This window comes from Amphibalanus amphitrite, unplaced genomic scaffold, assembly GCF_019059575.1.
Source record: "Amphibalanus amphitrite isolate SeventyFive unplaced genomic scaffold, NRLGWU_Aamphi_draft 000188F_arrow, whole genome shotgun sequence".
Classification (NCBI taxonomy): Eukaryota; Metazoa; Arthropoda; class Thecostraca; order Balanomorpha; family Balanidae; genus Amphibalanus; species Amphibalanus amphitrite.
In genome coordinates, this window is record NW_024881683.1 from 226,447 (window position 1) to 246,484 (window position 20,038).

A 20,038-nucleotide genomic window follows, 5' to 3' on the forward strand; every position below is an offset into this window, starting at 1 on the left:
CTAATAAAAAATTGGATATGATTTTAAATTACGTCTTGCAGCTGCTTGCAAACAGCTAGCTTATCTTGCAGAAAAGCAATGCAATATGTCAGAATGATGTTGGCACAGTGAACAACAGTGCCCTGAACTAGGCTGACAGGAAATTTCGTTCAAAACGACGATTGGTCAACTAATAAATTACCACTAAAGTTCATCATTAAAATCGGTAAATGTGGTGCCCTATAGAGAGTCTAAATTGTCTTGTGTTTGGTGACAACTGACGACCTCAATTTTGACCTTAGGGCAAAACTAGCATCGGAATCGTATTCTCCGATCAATTTGGGATTAAATGATACCTATTTTGTTCATATTGCGGACAGTTAGTTTGGGGGAATTTCTAGCGCTTTTTCAGGCTGCCGGCCTACAGTGCGCAGGCGGCCCCCCGCCTGCCACTGCCCGCTGCTCGCGGAGGGCCAGACTCCGGGCCGTCTCAGAGGAGACGCTTGTAGTGTCCCGGAAAACCCGTTCATATCTTGTCATATAGGAGCATAAACGGGCATATTATTGTGTAAGATCTCTATGACTGCAACGCCAAGCGCCGCTGAAAATCTGAAAATAAATTCGACCGGCGAGGGTCGATTTTTTTTTGTGAAGAGAAAAAAACGAATGTTGGTTATGTTATTGTTAGATAGCATTGCTCGGCCGGATTGAGGCGCCCCCTCTGCGCGCCTCTGCCGGGCGCCTCCCGCTGAGCGCGCCGCTGCGACCGGCGGCGCGGGGTCAAGGTCACGGCCCGGGGCGGCCGGCACTCTGGACCTGACGCTCGCCACGCACGCGTTCTGCTGCTGCTGCTGGATGCTCTTGTGGAGCTCCAATGCACATTGCACAACACATCGAGACGTTGCTTTTGGCCTAACCTAACCGAAAGGCTCACTAGGGCTTCACTAGGCCCAAGGTCAAGGAATGTCAGCGAAGCGCTTGATCCGTTCCCAGAGACATCCTGCTGCCCACCCGTGGCACACTTTCACAATGTCCGTCATCCACCACAGCTTAGTGGGTCAGCGCTGTTCAAATATGGGAGAGCAACTGTATGACGTTTGTATTTAGAGGTCATAGGCATGGCGGATCTGTGAAATTATTAGAGGACTGAAAGGTCACTGAGACACCTCCTCCCCCATGGGAGGGTCCATGGGGACGTCCTCCATCAGTTCTTTTTCAAGCCTTAAATCAAGTTAACTAAAGCCTTGCTCTATAAAACCATAGCTACAACTTTACCGTGTTTCTGGTAGCATTGGTATATTTAAAGAATGCTGCGTTTCACATTAGAGTCTACGCTACTGATGGCAACATATAGCATGTAACATCATGTCAGCACTCTGACCCGGCTTCTGAATACAGCAGGCGGCAGTGTTTTGCCCGCGGTCATGTGGGAGCTGTCCTGATGCGTGTCACTATGTTGACCTTTGATAGGGCGAGCGGCCCCGGTATAAAGCGGCGGCCAGCCGGCGGCGCCGACCCATGAGCGGTGACCATGGCGCCGGCCGGCACGCTGCTGGCCGCGTTGGTGCTGGCCGCCGCCCGACCGGCAGCCCTGCACGAGACAGGGACAGGTAAGTCATCTGAACCAGGGTCTGAACCGCTACAATCGTTACCGGTCATGGTTACCTGTAATCTGGGAAATGCAGTCGATAATGCCAGGATCTCATAACCCAATACCATTTAATGATTGGCAGTAGAGGCATGGCTTTTTCTCAACAATTTATTCAACGTTTTTCCAACGTTTTATGAAACAGATTTGGGAGGTCTAGTTAGATCTAAGGGTTAAGGAGGTGAGATAATGGATCTAAATAGGGAATAGGTATCATTATCAACAATCAGAAATTTTCAATCGAATTTTGCCCTCACTTAGGAATACGATGGTTTTCAATTGGTGCTGTGGCAAACAGCACCTTGTTTATGTTTAGCACTCTTGTGTACGTCTTGCGAAAGACTAACAAAAGTTTCCCCATTCGTTTAGGTGTGGTCCCCACTCGTATAAGGTGCACAGAGCCTGGCGTAAATAAAGTTTTTCCTGTATGTTTGATGCAGCATCGCAATGTAATCCAGCAATCAGAGAAACTTTGCGCGAGACGTTTTCTTGGATGGTTTTCTTGTATACACTGATTTCATCGGGAGCTTTTCTTCTAAAGTAAATTTGTAAGATTTGCTGTGACGTTTATTGATGACAAGGCCGTATAAAGAAAGTACTTTGAACTGCCTGTATTTCAGTAACGTGTAATAGTATTCTATTTCTGGTAAATTTTGGCCATTTTCAGCAGATAGCGAGGACATACAGGAAATAATATCTAGGACTCTACCACGACGAACTGTTTCTATCTTGGATTTTCAAAGAATTTCATGCCAAGGCCTCGTGCATGAAATTCTTTGAAAACTCTCGATGGAAATATTTCGTTTTCGCGGTTTCGTTCAAGAATGTATTGATACGCGCATTTATAAAAAGCCCTTTTAAGTATATTTTATCTTGCATTTGTTTTCACGGGGTGTGAAAATTTCAGAACCAGGCCTATAACAACGACCTCGTAGAGGTCGTTGTTGGGGACCTGTCCTCTCGGTCCTATCAGATCCGGCCTCCCTCTTTTTTGAGTACTCATGAACCGTTTAACCCTATTCCTGGCGGGCTCCGCCGGGACAAGAAACTGGCGGGGGGGGCCGATTCGGCCCCCCCCCCTGAGATCTCGAGAACGAAGCAAGATAGCGACAAGCGGTAAACGGCATCGGATACGCATGGACAAGGTCTACAATTTTTACAAAGGTCATTTTCAGGTCAGGTCAAAGATGACGTCACAGAGGTCGAAAAAGTCAAAATGGCGGCGCTAGATATGGAGAGTTTTTCTCGAATAACTTTCGAATTAGTCAAGATAGGAACAAATTAAGGGCATCATCGTGATCCTCTCGTCAATCTGCATCGAATGATATATATGTTGACCTCGAAAGGTCAAGGTCAAAGGTTGACCTCAGGTCACGTGACCTCGAGGTCATCATGTATATCATTCGATGCGTCTTGACGAGCTGAACACAATGAGACCATCCACGCGTCTGTATCTAGTTCCTGTACGGAGTTATTGGCCAAAAACCTTTGGTGACCTTTGATGACGTCACATGACCTCACAGCTGCCCAACAGCAAAACAGACCTCAAGGTAGTGAAGGTTGGTCGTATATGAAGTCATGTATGGTATATGGGGCCATTCCGACCCGTTTTAGTGGTAAAAACAGGGAGTTGATTTTTCCCCCATTGACTTATAATGGGGAGGTCGCGAAACTGACCTGACCTTAGGTCACCGATATCGAAATTCCGAGATATACAAATTGCACATACTGGTACCCTAACTAAAGCCTGAAGAGAAGAAATTGATCGGTCAAAAACTCTAGCTCTGGCGTGATTGCAAACTTTTCTGAGGTAGGGTCACCAAACCGCCTCTGGTGACCTGACCTGAGGTCAGATCAACTCAAAATTTTCAGACATGTTGCGTAGAAGCCTTTTAGGAAAAGTCAGAAAATTTGAGCTTCCTAGCTCAACGCGTTTGGGAGAAATAACCAAAAAACCTCAGGGGGGGGGGGCTCCTGAGGCCCCCCCTCGCCAGGAATAGGGTTAAGCTAGCTACGTGGAGCATCTACCTTCTACATCATTTTGACGTCCGTTGTAAACGTGTTTTTGCATTGAGATATAGGTACCAATTTTCTGACCCAACTATCCGGCATTTTTCGTCACAAAAAGGTACATGCTTGAAAAATAAAAATCATGGATACGAGTAAAATACAACGCAGTTAAAAAACGCCGAGAAGTTATTCAACATGGCTCTCGGACTTCAGTAGTTTGTTCACCACCATAGACCCCTTTAAACATGGACTGTGCACTGGCTTAGCCTTATCGACATTTGAGGCAAAATTTTGCCTCTTATGTAAACAATGAATCTAGCATTACATTCGATTCGGTGCTTTTTGTTGCGCTTTAGATAATTCATAATCACAATAGCTTTAAAGGTAGTGTGCCACCTTTGAAAGATTTCCCATTTTATTTTTCCTAGGATAAGAAGCTTCTGTTTTTACCTAATATCGCAAAAAAAAAATCAAAAATGGGCCTGGAATAGTGCCTTTTTCGCCTTAAAGTTTATCGGTTTTTAGATATGTATAACAACTGTAGTGGGCTCACCTGCAAACAGGCGTCGGGCAACAATCGCGAATGCGGCGCACTTGTGACAATAAGCAAAGGTCATTATAGTGTTACGACCATACGACGTGCGGGAATAAGTTATCAGCTGTCTAATCGTAGACAACACAATGTCGAGCCTTAAACTGTAAGCCCGTATTGGTATTGTTTCTTTTATTTGGCTGTCGAACATTATTTATGGTTTGAAATATGATTTTATGTAAAATAATTGATATGAAAAAGCCGTCTTATAAGTTATGACCACATTTCACCACACGCAAGTGGCAGAAATGACAATGATCAGCTGACGCATTTTTCTTGGCCGAAGTCAGAGCGCGCAGCCCGACGCACCACCACCGCACCACAAAGTATGAGCAGAAGCCGCGCCCAAAGCCAGGGCCCCGGTAACGTGAGGTAGCCGAGTCGGGGCAGCGTGCGCTGACCCAAGCCGGGGCCGCAGCTTTGGGCGCGGTCTACCGCATCCCCGCGGGCAGCCCCGGGCTATCGCATGACACCGGGAGGACGCGCGGCTCCGGCTTGGGTCAGCGCACGCTGCCCTGACTCGGCTACCTCACGTTACCGGGGCCCTGGCTTTGGGCGTGGTCTACCGCACCACCTAACAGGCGTGTTCGAAACCGCAGGAGCTGATGATGAACGGGTTTATCGAAACTTGATTGGATGAGCATATCGGTAATAGCGATTTCAGTGTGTGCATTTATTGTTCATAGTGGTGTGAAATGTGGTTGGGGTACGACCGACAACCCGTCGGGGCGAATTTCGCACTGGGGTACTCAAAATTTGAAGAATTTAAGACGTTTCCATGAGTTTTGAAGGTATGGATAAGTTCTAAAAATCCGGTTCTCCTTATCTGGGCCATTAACTCCATACGGACCAAGAAAGCTGGCACACTACCTTTAAAAGAAACGCTACTAACTTATTCTAAGGGACATGGCCAACGGAGAGGTCAGAGCGAGGGGGCGACCCCTGCACTTTAATGATCGGGGATCGGCTCCCGCATAAAGTTGCGTTTTCCTCGAAACTTGACGCTTAGTTAAACACCCCACCTTTCAAACGAAAACTATTAAATAATGCTGCGAGTAGTTTATTTTGTATTGTGCAAAAATACACATGCATGCCTTCCTATTTACTTCTCTCAGTAGTTTCCCACCCAACTCTGACCCCAAGTCTGAATGTACCTGAGAACCTGAGATCATGTACCGGAGAACGTAGGCGCTCAAATGTTCACTCATTTCGATCCAGTCAGCTTTCGGATCTTGTCGGAATCCGAGTTTCTTCGACCAGCGCGTCCCTGTGCTTGCTTTGGCCTCTTTTCGGCGTGTGCTAGGCTGTTCAGGTCCTTGGCATGATTGGAGACGCAAGCGTTGAACAGCGCCCCCGCCATGGTGGGCAAGATGAGTTTGCTGAGTTTGTGACCAGCCGCGCACTCCAGTTGGGAGCCTTCTTTTTCTTCCAAGAGGTTCAGCGAGATCTCCTTAAACACTCTCCTGGGGTTTGTGCACCCAAACAAAATGGCGCGGGTTTTAGCCTCAACTCTCAGGGACCTGAAGATGGAGCATATGTCCTCAGTGATTTTGAGACAAGTGGCAGATGGCTGGAGCAGCTTTCCCCGGTTCAGCAGGTCTGTGAATGTAGCGGCAGGCTCCTGCTCCTCAGCTCCGCTGACTGCTATTTTCACAGAAATTTTGCGATGACCATCCGCGAGAAGGTCACGACAAGGGTTGCATTTGTGCTTCTTCTGCACAGCGTGGGCCAAGTAGCCGGCCATGTGAAACACCGCGTCCTTGCCTTCTTCTGGACCTTCCTCAGCGGGGAGAGACTCCGCAGCGATCTGTGTTAGCTCTGTTGCCACACGGTGGTCGTTCTCCTCTCGCTGCTGAGTTACGAGCCGCATATCTACCGCTACTTCATCCGGAGTGTACCCAGACAGCCACAGCAGGCTCTTGGCACGGATGATAGCCTCGCCTTCTGTAAACTGGCGCGGGCTGGCCCAGAAGTTGCCACCGGCAAGTTTTCTGAGGTGGCCGAAGTGACCCTCTATGCGGTCCGACTGTATCTTACCTAGCAAGACGTACTCTAAATCACACTCCTGCAGCAGGTACTTTGACAGGCCCACCAGGCCTCTGCATGTCAGGACGAGACCCCGAAGAGTGTCAGAGGAGATTTTTGCCGTTCCCGGTTGTCGATCCCAGTCCTCCATCAGAGCGCCAAACTTCTCCAGGTACTTCAGACCGTCTTCATTCTCCAGGCAGATGGGCTTGAGTAAATCGTCCCTTTTTGCCACGTGCTTGAATGGCGACTTCACGTTCACAATGTTGAACCAAGTCCTTACTATCTTCAGGAACTCGGCAGTGTCTGCGAATCCGTCGCACCCAGGCTCCTTACTGTACACCATGAGCCCTGCTATGGTGGTCTCGTGGGTGGCGGAGTCTGCCAGCTTCACGTTCACGCGCTCTATGCTCGTCGGGTTGAGGACTTTATCGGAGAGACGATAGGCCATCTTCACTGGAGAACCGAACTCCATTCTGTGAAGCTTCTCAAGGTGACAAGATTTCACCGTTAGGGCAGCTCCGGTCTTTTCGAACGGCGGGCAGAGAAGAGTCTTCTTGTTCAACAAGTTAAAGAAGATGTTCTTGAACAGATGGACTGTATCGAACATCGTGTTGATTCTTCCCAGCCCATCACTGCTCCACGGGTTCACGATGTACTCGGGGTGGGTGCCATCTCCGAGCGCTCGGTGGAAGCTTTGATTTGTGCGATGTCCGTCGGTGGTGACAGAGACCACACGAAATCCGAGCTCCGTGAGGCCTTTCACTACGTTGAAGAACATCTTCACCATTTCCTGCGTTGTGACGTGCGCCACTGGTGACATCGTGACCAGATCCTCGTATCTGCCAGCGACAGATGAAATGTGGGTGCAGAAAAGCGTTGTGGTCGCTTTTCCAGAGCCATCACTTGATTCCCCATGCAGTCTTCCGCCGGCGAGCTCCAGCGTTGGGGCGCAGTAGACTTCGTCCATAGCGAGATTTACTATCCTCTCTCTTGGCGTTAGCTTCGCGTTCCTCATCTGCAGGTACTTCATCGTACCGATTTCAAGGCCTTCCTGGACACTGAGTGCAGACGTAAGTCTCCTTAGTGTGGACCGGTGCGGTAAGATGAAGAGTCCAGAGTTTCGGAGTTCTTCATATAGCTGGGGACTTGTCCGGCTCCAGATGACAGCTGTTCCGAGGAGTGATGGGCTGTACAGTAGGTCTATTAAAAAAGTCCCCGGCACCAGTGGGCGCTGCCTCCGCTGAGCCGAACCCCCGTATGCCTGTCCCGTATCGCGCCGGTATCAGGTCAGGTAGGGTCAGCGGGACCGCTCGGTCCGGCCCGCGGGCGGTGGACGGGCGGCCGGTGACGCTTTCCGCCAGCCAGCTGTAGAATCCAACAAACGGGACGGTCACCGCTCAGCGCACCGAAACCGGTGTTCAAGAATGGCAGTAGATGGTCATGGCCTGGCCACAATGATTATGAGATACTCATTGTTAGCCCGTGCCCCACAGGAATGCCTTAGACTCTCACGCCCTGTTCGAGGGGAAATGGGGATTGAGCATCATTCTTATACCTCAGCTTTGGACATTTAAGTGGCATTCGAAGGAGCGTCAAAAATAGCAAAAAGAAGAAGAAGAATACTTCTGCCAATTTTAGATCGGGTTAGAGCCAGAGGTCATGGCACCAGAGGTCATCGGTGGTAAAATTTTGCTTGGACAGGGTGCGTTGCGCGCACCGGTGCATTGGGTTTCCAATTTCCATGGAAACATCAACAGACTCGGAAGCTCGCAACGCTAGCGTGGAGCCGAATTCATATCAACCGCCGCAACAATGCAGCAGCGCAGCGCAGCGTGCTGCAACGCGGGGCCGTGAAACACCGCCCAGAGCTATCCATGTGTCAGGGCAATCCAACCCACGTGATGGGCTCGGCCCCAGCGGAGCATGAGGTCCAGGACTCCCGCCCGGGCCCCCTGTCTCCCCCTAATTCCTGCCATCCTTCCCACTCTGAAATCGACCGAGCCTAACCTAACACAACAATCAGCTCGTTTACCGCTATGTCTGAATAATATTGTCAGATTTAATTAAGGTGAACGGCTTAGCACGTAAATAACAGCAACTGCCACCATCGGTATTATGAGAAAACCAATTGCTTTTCCACAAACACTTAAAAGTTATTAGCTTAAAACTTGCTTGAAATTAATTTTACCAGCCTCGTGTTCCTCTTATCAAATCGCTTCGAATGAATCAAAAGTTGATCTTTAAAGGTCATTTGAAAAATTTGGCCTATGTTCAAAGACATGACCTGACCAGAAATTGTAATGATGCATAGCAGGATATTAGATCCGTATCGTGGAACTTTACAAACACTTAAGATGATTTCATAACTTAAGCATGTCTATCAAAAATAATTATTACATGGCTCATATGTAAGCTGGGTGTGTGATCATGCTTACGAGTATGTTGAACGCAACTGATAATGTTCTGTTGGCCACAATTTCTATATTTAATTTATCCTCCCGGATTTCATATTTTTATTCATGACACATTGACGATGTCGAGAAAAAAAAAAAACGCTTGAGATACATTCAGTATGAGGAAGGGTCAAGGGTGCTAGATTCCTTCCGTCCTCGCTATCCTCAGGAAAAAACAATCCGCATCGCCCCTAGTCTTCATGCTTCCCTCTCTGGACTGGAGGTCACCCCACCAGCCAGCCTGTAGTTGATGTCGGATCCATTCCAGGACACATAATCCTCTTCGGGTGACCGTTTGGGAGACGGCTGGACTGTCCTGACAGGGCAATCGTCCCACGGGAACAGTCTCGCCTCCGCAGATCACTGTCGCTGGCTCGAACAACCCAATTATTTACTACACCAGAGCATAGTTATGTCACAGTTCAATTTTCTCCCATTGACTTGAGCGATCTCAAAATTGACCCGGCCTTTCTGTCAACAATGTCAAACTTGCAAAGTAAACGTTTCAAATGCATATAGTGTTGCCCATTGAAATCGCTGAAAGTTCTAAAGCGATCGGTTAGTCGGTGTATTTAGATATGATGAGCACAGGAACTTTCCTTGAGGTAAGGTCACTTGACGTGACATGGTGTTATGACCTTGAATTGAAAGACTTGGGCGGGGAAAATGGGTCATTTGAAATCTTAAAATGCTAGATTTTAACAATAATTGCAAACATTATCCCGGCCAAATAGCGAGTGAGAAGGGAGCGATCCCCCAACCCCATGTTTAACTCCTATAATTGAGCTAGCTGCTAGAGCCTCGCGGAAAAAAACGAGCGTTTGCTTCGTTACGTGATGCAGCGACTGGTACCCGATTTTAAAATATCAGTGACCTCTTAGGGCAGGTCAAGGGTCCCAAGGCATTCGACCGGTTTTTGGTAAATAACTTCACAAAAATGGTCGCATTATCGTCATTTCGATACAATCGTGTTTTCTGTTCTCAGACGCGTCGATTTATACGCTTTTTTGTTTAGGTGAAGCAATTTAGGATGTTTACCTGAGGTCAATGTCATGACTCATGTTAGGGCAACACAGGTCACGAAGCTGTTGAAAGGAGGACATGTTGCATAACATTTGATTCGGCAAGTCTTGCAAAGTCCATTGATGGCTGTCCCGACTGGCTAGCTCATTTTGATCGGGAGTTATTGACGAAGCACTCCTATCACCCTAGTCCTAGTGACGTCATAAATGACGTCACGCAAGGTGAACAATGCAAAAGTGAAGCATTAGACCTTGCCAAGAATGTATGAAGTCACGATTTGAAGTGCTTGAGGCATAATTTTAGATCATTTCCGACGCCAACTTAACAGTTTCCATATTTCCCCATTATGCTTATTTAATACATACTTTCACTGGCGTTCACTGGGGATTCGAAGTTGTCGAATTTGGGAGAGCCAGTGCGTTATTGCCACGAGCGTGCTCTAATGAAATTCAGCGTGCGTTAATTTCGATTAACGCACGCCTATATTAAACAAATGGATATATTTTCGTTATCGAATTTCGTCAATAATGAGATGATATATCACATAACCATACACTTAATGCACAAAAATAATTGAACAGTTCAGAGTGCTGCTATCGTGTAAGCATGCGTTCACAATTTTCTATATCCCTAAAACACCAAGCCCCTGTGGCCCCAAAATAAAAGCCCTTTAGCATGGCGATTGCCTGGAATCGCACCTTAAAGCATATATTAATATTTTTAATACACAGTTTCCATGTGCATAAGTAGTTTTAACACACTCGATGAGTGATTAGAGCACTCGTGCGTTAATGCACTCGTTTCACTCGTGCATTAACACACTCGTGCTCTAATCACTCATCTCGTGCGTTAAAACCATTTATGCACGGGAAACCGTGTATTAATATATATTAATACATACTTTACGGTGCGTTCACTGGAGATTAACCGTGCGTTAATTCGAAGGTAGCCGTGCACCAATTTAAATTGGTGCACGCTCGTGCAGTGATGAATTTCTCGACTTAAGTTTTTCGGAAGGGTCATTGACTTTCTTCTAAGAATTCCCATAAAAAGCCCCTTTAATGCCATGGACTAAGATTAATTTTAATTTAAATTCGCACCGTTAAGCATGTATTAATTAGTTTAACACATGGTTTCCGTGCATAAATGGTTTTAACCCTCGCCCCGTTGGGGGGGGGGCCATTTTGGCCCCCCCCCTGTGGTTTTTCCTGAATAGCAAGAAAACGGCGGCGCGCAGCGCCGCCAAATTTTCAGTACCTTTCCGGGCATCAATTTGACACCTTCACACCAAATTTCAAGTCTTAGGTCACCTTAGGTCAGGAGTTATTGAGGTCAAACTGAGGTCATGTTCGAGCAAAAATGAGCAAAAAACATGCAATCTTGAAACGCTCACCAAATCTACAGTTATCAAGCAATTTCAAAGTTCTTTATATGGTCTAATAGACAAAAAGCGGCGCTACAAAACTGCTATCTCGGATTTTCAAAATTTTGGGTTTTTGACCCAAAAAATTTCAAAAAATTGATTTTTTTAGAAAAACTAAAAAAAAATCCAAAATTTTTCCGAATTTCGAAAAAACCGGAATATATGTGATAGTCCCTGCGCTCTTCTATATACATACCAAATTTCAGATCGATATCTCGTTTTTTGGCCAAGTTATAGCGAAAAAACTGTTCAAAAATGATGACGTCAAATTTTTGAACTCAATTTTTAGCGATTCTAGACCTCGTACGGCAAAACAAAGACCACCATTGAACTCCCCGTGACGAGCTGCATCGATTCGATACCCATTTTATGCAAAAATATCAACTTTGAAATTTGACCTTATTTGACCTGACCTTGACCTGACCTTGACCTGACCTTGACCAAAACGTGACCTAAGCTGGCCCCAAAGGCTGCCTGACCCACATAATCGCATTTGTCATGTAAAATGGACCATAAAACATGTATCACACGACACTTTCATATTGTGACCCCCCAGTGACCTGACCTCAGTGACCTGACCTGGTATCAGTGACCTCAACTAGCAAAATATGTGTTTGAAGAACATTTCCCCATCGATGATTTTCAATGAAATGCATTTTACTCGATTTTACAACTCATTTCTTGAAATGCCTGTAAACGGTGAAAATTGGATCTTTGACCTGACCTGTGACGTCATCGGTTTGACCTAGGTCAATAAAATTGGGTCACAAGGTAGTTCCCTGATAGGGCTATCCAACACCGTTTGCCGCTTGTCGCTACGTTGCGTGGTTCTCGAGATCTTAGGGGGGGGCCAAAATGGCCCCCCCCCCCCCCAACGGGGCGCGTTGCTCGGCAGAGCCCAACGGGGCGCGGGTTAACGCACTCGTGGATGGAATGGAGCACTCGTGCGTTAATGCACTCGTTTCACTCGTGCATTAACACACTCGTGCTCCAATCCACCCACGTCGTGCGTTAAAACCATTTACACACGGGAAACCATGTGTTAATATATAATGACACTAACGCATTGCGGATTTGCATCATTTTATAACCGACAACCGTGCAGAGATTTACTTAAGACGTCATGGTTAAGTGACCTGACCTGAAAACGTGGTTGATGTCAAATGATCCGGCTTGAATTAAATGCAAGGCGTATGAAATGTCAGCCTTCTATCATCAGTGTGCTTTGAGCTACCGCAAAAAAATACATGGTGGCGGCATTCACCCCTTCTTCTCGGCAGGCGAGGGTTAAACCTCGCTTCGAATTATTGCAGATAATGATGCGACCGAAAACAAAGCATTTATCTGTGTCTAGAACGGCCGCTGACTTGTTGGACAAGATCTCCAATCTTGATTTGCTAGATGGGAACAAAATACTCGGTATGTGATACATATATACCCCTCGATTTGCCCTCGCGCCAAGTCTATTTTAATCATCACTGTCGCTTTTTATCCGAGATGATGTCGCCGCTAAACGGGTTGTTTTGTTTGCTTGCGTTGAATGGTTATTACGGATTACCTATTGAAGGATTATGATAAAATAGGAATGGGGCGAGGGATGAGATGCACTGCGTCTGCAGGTGTTTAATTTAGATCACAAAGGCATCATTTCCGGCATAGTGCAGAGTCGCTATCTTCCCCCTCCTCTGCACTGCGGCATCTCTGCGCCCCACACACGGCGTCCTCACTCCACGGCCGGCCGCCGCCAACTGACCCACTCGCCGGGCGCCGCGACCTGACCCGTGTCGCTGCCGCGGCCTGCGCAATAGAGTCGGGGCTGGAATCCGGGGGTTCGGCCGGCCGGCCGCCTCTGGAGCGGGGGACTTTTTTAGTAGACCTACTGTACTTGCGGGCGGTTCTGGGACAGGTCCTCAGTCGGAGCTGCTCGACAGCGAACACACTGAAGACTCTGCAGTCGGTTGTGTCGTCCTCAGCCAGCTTCTGCAGCAGTTCCACTTCCAGGCAGGATGTCATTGTGCACTCTTCTAGAGGCTGCGCCTTTAGAAACGCCAGCACGTTCAGCACTTCCGACGTGGTTTGAAATCGTTCTGTGTTCCTTACCAAGTGGGCCGTGGCGGAGGTAGACAATTCTCGGCCAGACACATGCATTTGGTACCGCAGATCTTGATATATCGTCAAACTGCGCACCACTAGAGGGCCTCGCGCTACGTCCAGGGTCTCCATTCGGATGGACAAAACGTCCTCCTTCAGCTCAGTCGGTGGCATCTTGACGAGAATGAATCCCGACGGCATAGTGTGAGAAGCCAGTTCCTCGGCCATCTCAACAGCAGAGAGCACCCTTTCCTCCTGAAACATGGTGTCTTCTTGACTTTTCCAGATCCGCCTCTGCTGTTCCCGCCTCGCTGTAGGCGTTGCGCGCGACGTGGGACGTTGAGACACCTCGGCCTCATCCCCGCCGTCGCTGCAAAAGAAAAGAAACATGCGTAAATACTTAATTCATGTATTTTGGCTGGGAGTGTATGCAGCTTCCAAAAGTTGCCAGAGGCCTACTAATCAAACCGATATCTTTACTTTGCGCAAAAACTGCATTTTTACCAGTCAGTTGATAAAGGATGATTGAACGCCAAATCGTACCATTTTCCTTTCTCTGTCTTCATCGAGTGGATAGTTGTAGTAAAAAAACTGCAAATGATTTCCGGTGACATAAAATTTTGACATTATATTATATGACCCGTGTATTGCTGGGCCTCTGGATGTTTAACGCCCTGATGGGGTCATTGATAGCCCTCCATCTAACTCGGCTCCTGGGCCACGTAACGACACACAAGTGGCATTCGAAAGAACGTAAAAAATCATGACGAAACTACTTCAGTCATTTTTTTTGGTCAGGTCAAAGGTCAGGTCACCAGAGGTCTTCAAAGGTCAAACATGACCTATTTCAACATTTTTCGACAAACTGGCGCATAAATCGGAAACCAGAACTACAGCGCCGTGCAAAACCGCATTTCAGATATCTCTTTTGACGCTCTTTCGCTAATGTGTTCTTAGAGTGGACCTTAGATCAACGGTTTAGCCTCCAGATAGCGCGGTTAAAATGAAAAGGTCACAAAATTGGCCTGACCTTAGGTCACCAATATCAACATTTTGAAAGGTACATTTTACAGACACTGTTAATCGTATCAATGGCTGAAAGTGTCAAGGCAATCTTCAGTCGGTGTAGCGATGATGAGCACTCAAACTTTTTATTAGGAGAAAAAGATTTTGCCATGCACACGCAAAATATTTACCCACACACACTCCGTCAGAAGACTTGGAGAAGTTCGTTAAGATTACTTTACATATTTTGACGAAATGGTAGTTTCTCACATAAAAAAATATATATAGTCAGGCACTTACTTGATGGGAAGCGTATATATGCTTGGAATTGCATCTGGTCTCAAACGCAGATTTTTTAAATTTTAAAAATGTATGCCTTCTAAAATCTACATATCAGCGAAGGGTTAACAATTAAAACATGAATAAACTTACCAATACGCTTCAAAAACTGACAGATGGACAGCAAGATGGACAGAGATGTCCTTCAACCATGTGATGGATTTTATTTTCCAAAATTTCGCTGCATGTCGCGTCACGTTTGTCGTCTTAAGGGACACTTCCGTTCGGTTGCATATTTTAATCCTGCAGTTGCGATAGAGAACAGAGTCTACAAAAGATCAATTTTATCCAAAAATATTTAATTGTTTATGATTATAGAACTTTCATTCAACAGATGAAGGCCAGACGAATCTGTAGATAAATTTTCGCGGCCATTCTACCAATTTAAAGTGATTTAAGAAGCTTGTAAAATTTTGCCTCAAATGTCGATTAGGCTAAGCCAGTGCACAGTCCATGTTTAAAGGGGTCAATGTCACCACTAACATAAAAAGCTGTTTTTTACTCAATAAAGCCATTGAAAACAGAATTCTCAAAAGTTCCCCCAAAACGGAATAAACAGGTAAAATTTTACCTAAAATATTTCATAGCAGGAAATGTATTTGCAATACACAAACTATGCATACCACATCTGAATGCCAAATTCGGGGGAAACAAGTTGAGCCCCATACCACTAGTCTCCGGCACCCACATCGCCTTAGAAGAGGTGCTCTAAATGAGCCCCCTTGCACTCCAGAATGAGCGACAGCCAGACTTTCCGGAGTGCCGGATGGTGCGGTCGACCATGTCATTGTCCACGCTGACTCGCCTCATCTCCTCGAGCTGATGCCGCCTTCAGCCAATGGCTTAGTCTAGTAGATTCTGGACTTCAAGTGTCTCCACAGCATGAAATCAGGCGGTGACAGGTCCGGCGAGTGGGGGGCCCACGGCACCTTCGTCTTCAGGCTGATGAGTCTCCCAGGGAGGCGTGTCTGTAGACACATCATTGTGGCACTAGCCGTATGTGGCGTCGCGCCGTCTTGTTGGAACCACTATTCCTCGACATGGATTCCAGGCAGGTGTCTGACTGCTTCCCAGAAAGGGATGAGGGCGAGATTGGTGTACAGCTCCGCAGTGATGGTGACCGCCTGCTCGTTTTCATCTTCGAAGAAGGGACCGATTGGAGGCTGACCCTGTCGCATGGCGGCCCACGCCGTGACTTTCGTTGAGTGAAGCGGCTTATGCAGGACTTAATCCGGTCTTTTGTCGCTCCAGTATAGAGGTGGAAATGAATATTAGTCATTAGTCAAAAATTAGTCGACTACCGTTAGTCAAGCACTTTTTTAGTCAGTCAAAAGTCAGTCAACCAAAATGTTTGTTAGTCATTAGTCAGTCATTAGTCAATGATTTTGTTGCATATTAGTCGACTAATTTGTCGTGATTCGTGAGGTGACTTAACCCTCGCCCTAACAGGGGAGGGGTCGATGCGACCCCCCCCCCCCCTGAGTTTTTTTTTTGCGTTGCGCGCTGAACTATTAGTCGGATCGTGCTGAAATTTTCAATAGCCTCTGGGGTATCCTTTGCACAACTTTTGCTAGACAAAAAAAAAATCGGGTCATGTCAGTTCACCGAGCTATGACGTCATAATTAATACAACCTCCGACCGTTTTTGACAAAATCGTACATACCGTAACTGGACGTGATCTCATCGACAAGAACGAAGCTATTCCGTGTGGTTTATGTCAGAATTTGACTGGACATGATCTTTACATTGTATATTGACCTTTCCAAGGTCAACCAAGATGATCTCGCATGTTCACACGCTGACCTCCGTGATATGAGCTGTGTTTAGTGTCCGTAGTGGGGTTTCTTGAGGTCCTGAATCCGAATCTGCGGTTCAATTTCCACCTAAACGCCTTCAAAACTGTTCCTACAAGTGGCAGTGAACTCCCCACTTCCCCAGGTCTCCGGTTGACGGGCGGCCGCTGCTGCTGCCGGTCAGCGAGCATAGCCTTGCGGCTTTTTGGGCCAGGTACCGTGGTACGTGACGTCATTGAAAGCCTTTTTATCATCATAAAAATTCAACAATATGTAATTTTGCAGCTGAGGAATACGCTCTTCTGAGGAATACGCTCTTCGAAGTTGCAAGTCTCTATCTTTCATAGACGCACCAATGTTGACTCGATTAGTTGGAAAGCTCTCGATATTCGCAAACGTCCTCGCCAGCGGCGGGCGTGGCCTCCCATGTTCCCGGGGAATACGTCACGCCAGTAATGACTGAAATGCAGTCAACTATTCCTCATTTTGTTGCTAATTCGTTGCGAAACGCGGTCGTGAAAGTTTAATGACGCTATCTTTCATAAATTCGCCAATATTGGCTAAGTAATTTGGAAAATTATAGTTTTTCCACGAAATTTGACCTTTGACCAATGACCTGTCATAACTGGGTCAAATATTGGCCCATGGTAAAAATATACCACCAATCGCGAGTACTCGTTGAGACCAATCGACTGGTCTTTGTTGCGAAACGCCACGACGCTTAGTTTCGAAACGCCAGAAGGATCGCATCGACCCCCCCCCCCCCAGCCAGGCCGCGTTACGAAAAATGCCCTGCCAGGGCCGGGCGAGGGTTAACCCGCGCCCCACTGGGGGTCGCCGGCCGAATGCGCCCGGCTGGGGGGATAAATTTTACCCCCCCCCCCCCCTCCTCCCCGCCTGTTATCTCACTAACCAGGCGTCGTAGCGGCCGACAAGATATCTTGCGGTGGCTTCGCATCGCGTTGGCCATAAAATGATTAGGGAGAAAATTTGGGATCGATTTGTGTTTTTCCGGTGTCGATCGGAATTATTTACGCAGTGCTAACAAATTCCGAAATTTAGTCAAATATTAGTCAAAATCAAGAAAAATGGCGTTAGTCATTCATTAGTCAATCAAGCCTTTTGAGACCAAAGATTAGTCAGTCAAAAGTCAGTCAACCAAAATTGTCATTAGTCATTAGTCAGTCATTAGTCAAGATTTTGGAAAACGTTAGTCATTTCCACCTCTACTCCAGTACACGGCGTTCCGACTGTTCACATGGCCACACAACCAGAAATGAGCTTCGTGGGAGAACCAAGCTCTCTCGCACACTTCCGGGTTCTCCTGAAGCCTGTGCGCCATCTTCACTCGCTTCTCCATATCATCTTCAGTAAGCTTCCGACGCACAGACAGCCTGTAGGCCTTCAGGTTGGACTCATTCAGCAGGCGCATGAGCGATGTTCTCTTCATCCCGAGCGCCTGAGAGCGATGGCGCGTGGAACGTGTTGGGCTTTGCTGAACTGACGGTTTCAGAGCCGCATAATTGGCTTGAGCCCTGATTTGCATGAGATACGATTCATGTGAGGTAGATATCGCAAATATACGACACGGCTGCGATGCACGGTAGCCCAAAGCTAAGTAGTCCGGCACAGTTTATCGATCCGGGCAAATCACCAGTGGCATTGTACGCTGACAGTACCCTGCGCCTCACTTCTAGGGTTTGCACGCCCCCTGTCCCCTACACTCTACGACAAATGGACAAAAAAAAAAAAACGTAGCAAAACAAGAATAACACGAAAGACATCATCATCAGCATTATCATCAGCCAGTTTATTAATCACAATTGCAAAACATGCATGTAAACTTATCGCAGACACACACATAAGCGCAATCGCTTAAATCGGAGCGTCGTGTCTGAAATCAAACAAATTATTAAATGAAATACACGAAACAATACAACCTGCAATAACGGCTTAATAACGGATGTCTAGACGTCGTCTAGCAAGCATCGCCTCTGGTAGGTGCGTACCGCCGTCCACCGTCCGACTGTTCTGCCGCGGCACCACCTCTATCTCCGTGTGGGGCTGCCTCGCCACCGTGTACACGTATATGTTCAGTTTTCGCCGCGCCCCCCCCTCTTTGCGCCCACTAACACCCTCAGCACCACCATCCACTCCTGATGCATGTGTTATGGGTTCGGTATTGCTTCGTACTGACGGTAAATTTGTTAGAAATTATCATTCACACATGTTTCACTTTCTATTTCAAAATCATCGTTTTTCACTAGCTGTCACAGCAGCTGTTTGTTCGTTTTTACAGGTGCTCGTGTTTATCCGCGGGCTAATCCTCATTAAAGTCCTTCATTAGACAGATTATCTACAACAATATCCCCCACAGACAAAGTTTCCGCCCCGGAAACTGATCAACCTCTGCATGGCCCGCGGACATTGATGCACCAGGTAAGACGGTAGGGGAGAGCGGGGTCAAATGTAACACGGGGCAATTGTAACAGTGTTAATAATTCATAAACTTACTAATAGAATGAGCTGATGTTGAGACCGAAAATGCGCAATTCTATACTGCCTTTCCCAACGGAGTTTGAAGCGAAAGTGCCGGGAATGTCGATAGCTGTGCTCAGTAATGTGTTTTTGAGAGCATTTTGTAAATTTTATACCGTTATATTTGATTAGCTCATTCCCGCCATTGAAAAGATATCGACTTCAGACTTTTGTGTAAGCGTTGGCAGGCTTGTTGTCCATAATTTGAAAGCATTAAATGCTGTACATGCAACATCTTTTTGCGCCAGTTTCGTCTAAAATATGTCAAGGCGCGACGGGGACAATTGTAACATTTTTGCAGGGGTCAAATGTAACAGGTTATAGGTCAGTGGCCATCATGTCAAAATCGTCAAATTTTCAAGGGATATGAAACATTGCTAGAATTAAGAGAACTGTAAGTTTTGTCGCAATCGGCAGCTTTTTACGCGATTTATTTGCGAAAAACGAGGGAGAGGAGGTCCATCCAACCCCTGTATAAGTGCGAGGTTTTAAGCCTTTTTTTCCTGAGAAAAAACGTTCCTGCCAAGTCTGGGAAGATGAACAAGTGTTCAATACTTTTGTTAAGTCAAAGTTTTGAAGAAAAAAATTGTGTTGCTGTAGCCTGCAAATTAACATGTTACAATTGCCCCGGGTGGTGTTACTTTTGACCCCTTATCTGGGGTAAATTGTAACAGCTGAATTGACTTTTTCGGACAACAATTTTGACCTGAAAAATAACTTATTTCGGAAATGTGTTAACTGCATTTTAAAGACAAAACATCATAGCCTCTGAAAATAAAAGAAAGAGCTTTATAACTGCAAACGTGTTTGCACCAGATGATAAAATGCAAAAAATGTTACAATTGACCCCGTTCTCCCCTACACTTTAACACTTTACACATATGTACATTCATACATGAGCAATGAACACTTCAAACCACAGGCATTACCTAGGAACACAAAATGTACATGCCACTTCTGTCATACATCACCACTTAAAACAGGATGGATATTCCGTTTCACATAGTAATACCTCATCCACTTCAAGCCGAATCAGCTCATATGAGCTGACTAGTGATACCTAATGGGGTGTCTGACAGTTCGACCCGCTCTCGTGATAATCGACTTTGGCACAT

The 20,038-nt window shown here is 46.5% G+C and overlaps 1 protein-coding gene across 1 annotated transcript in view; it reads left to right on the forward strand.

The window, feature by feature from the left end:
- The first annotated feature begins 1,492 nt into the window (after positions 1-1,492).
- LOC122384382 (neurogenic locus notch homolog protein 1-like) overlaps positions 1,493-20,038 on the forward strand; it is a 32,485-nt gene continuing 13,939 nt past the window's right edge. Inside the window, exon 1 of the mRNA XM_043371741.1 lies at positions 1,493-1,589. Within this exon, the coding sequence (XP_043227676.1) occupies positions 1,511-1,589 (79 nt within the window). The 5' untranslated portion in view covers positions 1,493-1,510. The remainder of the gene's footprint in view (positions 1,590-20,038) is intronic.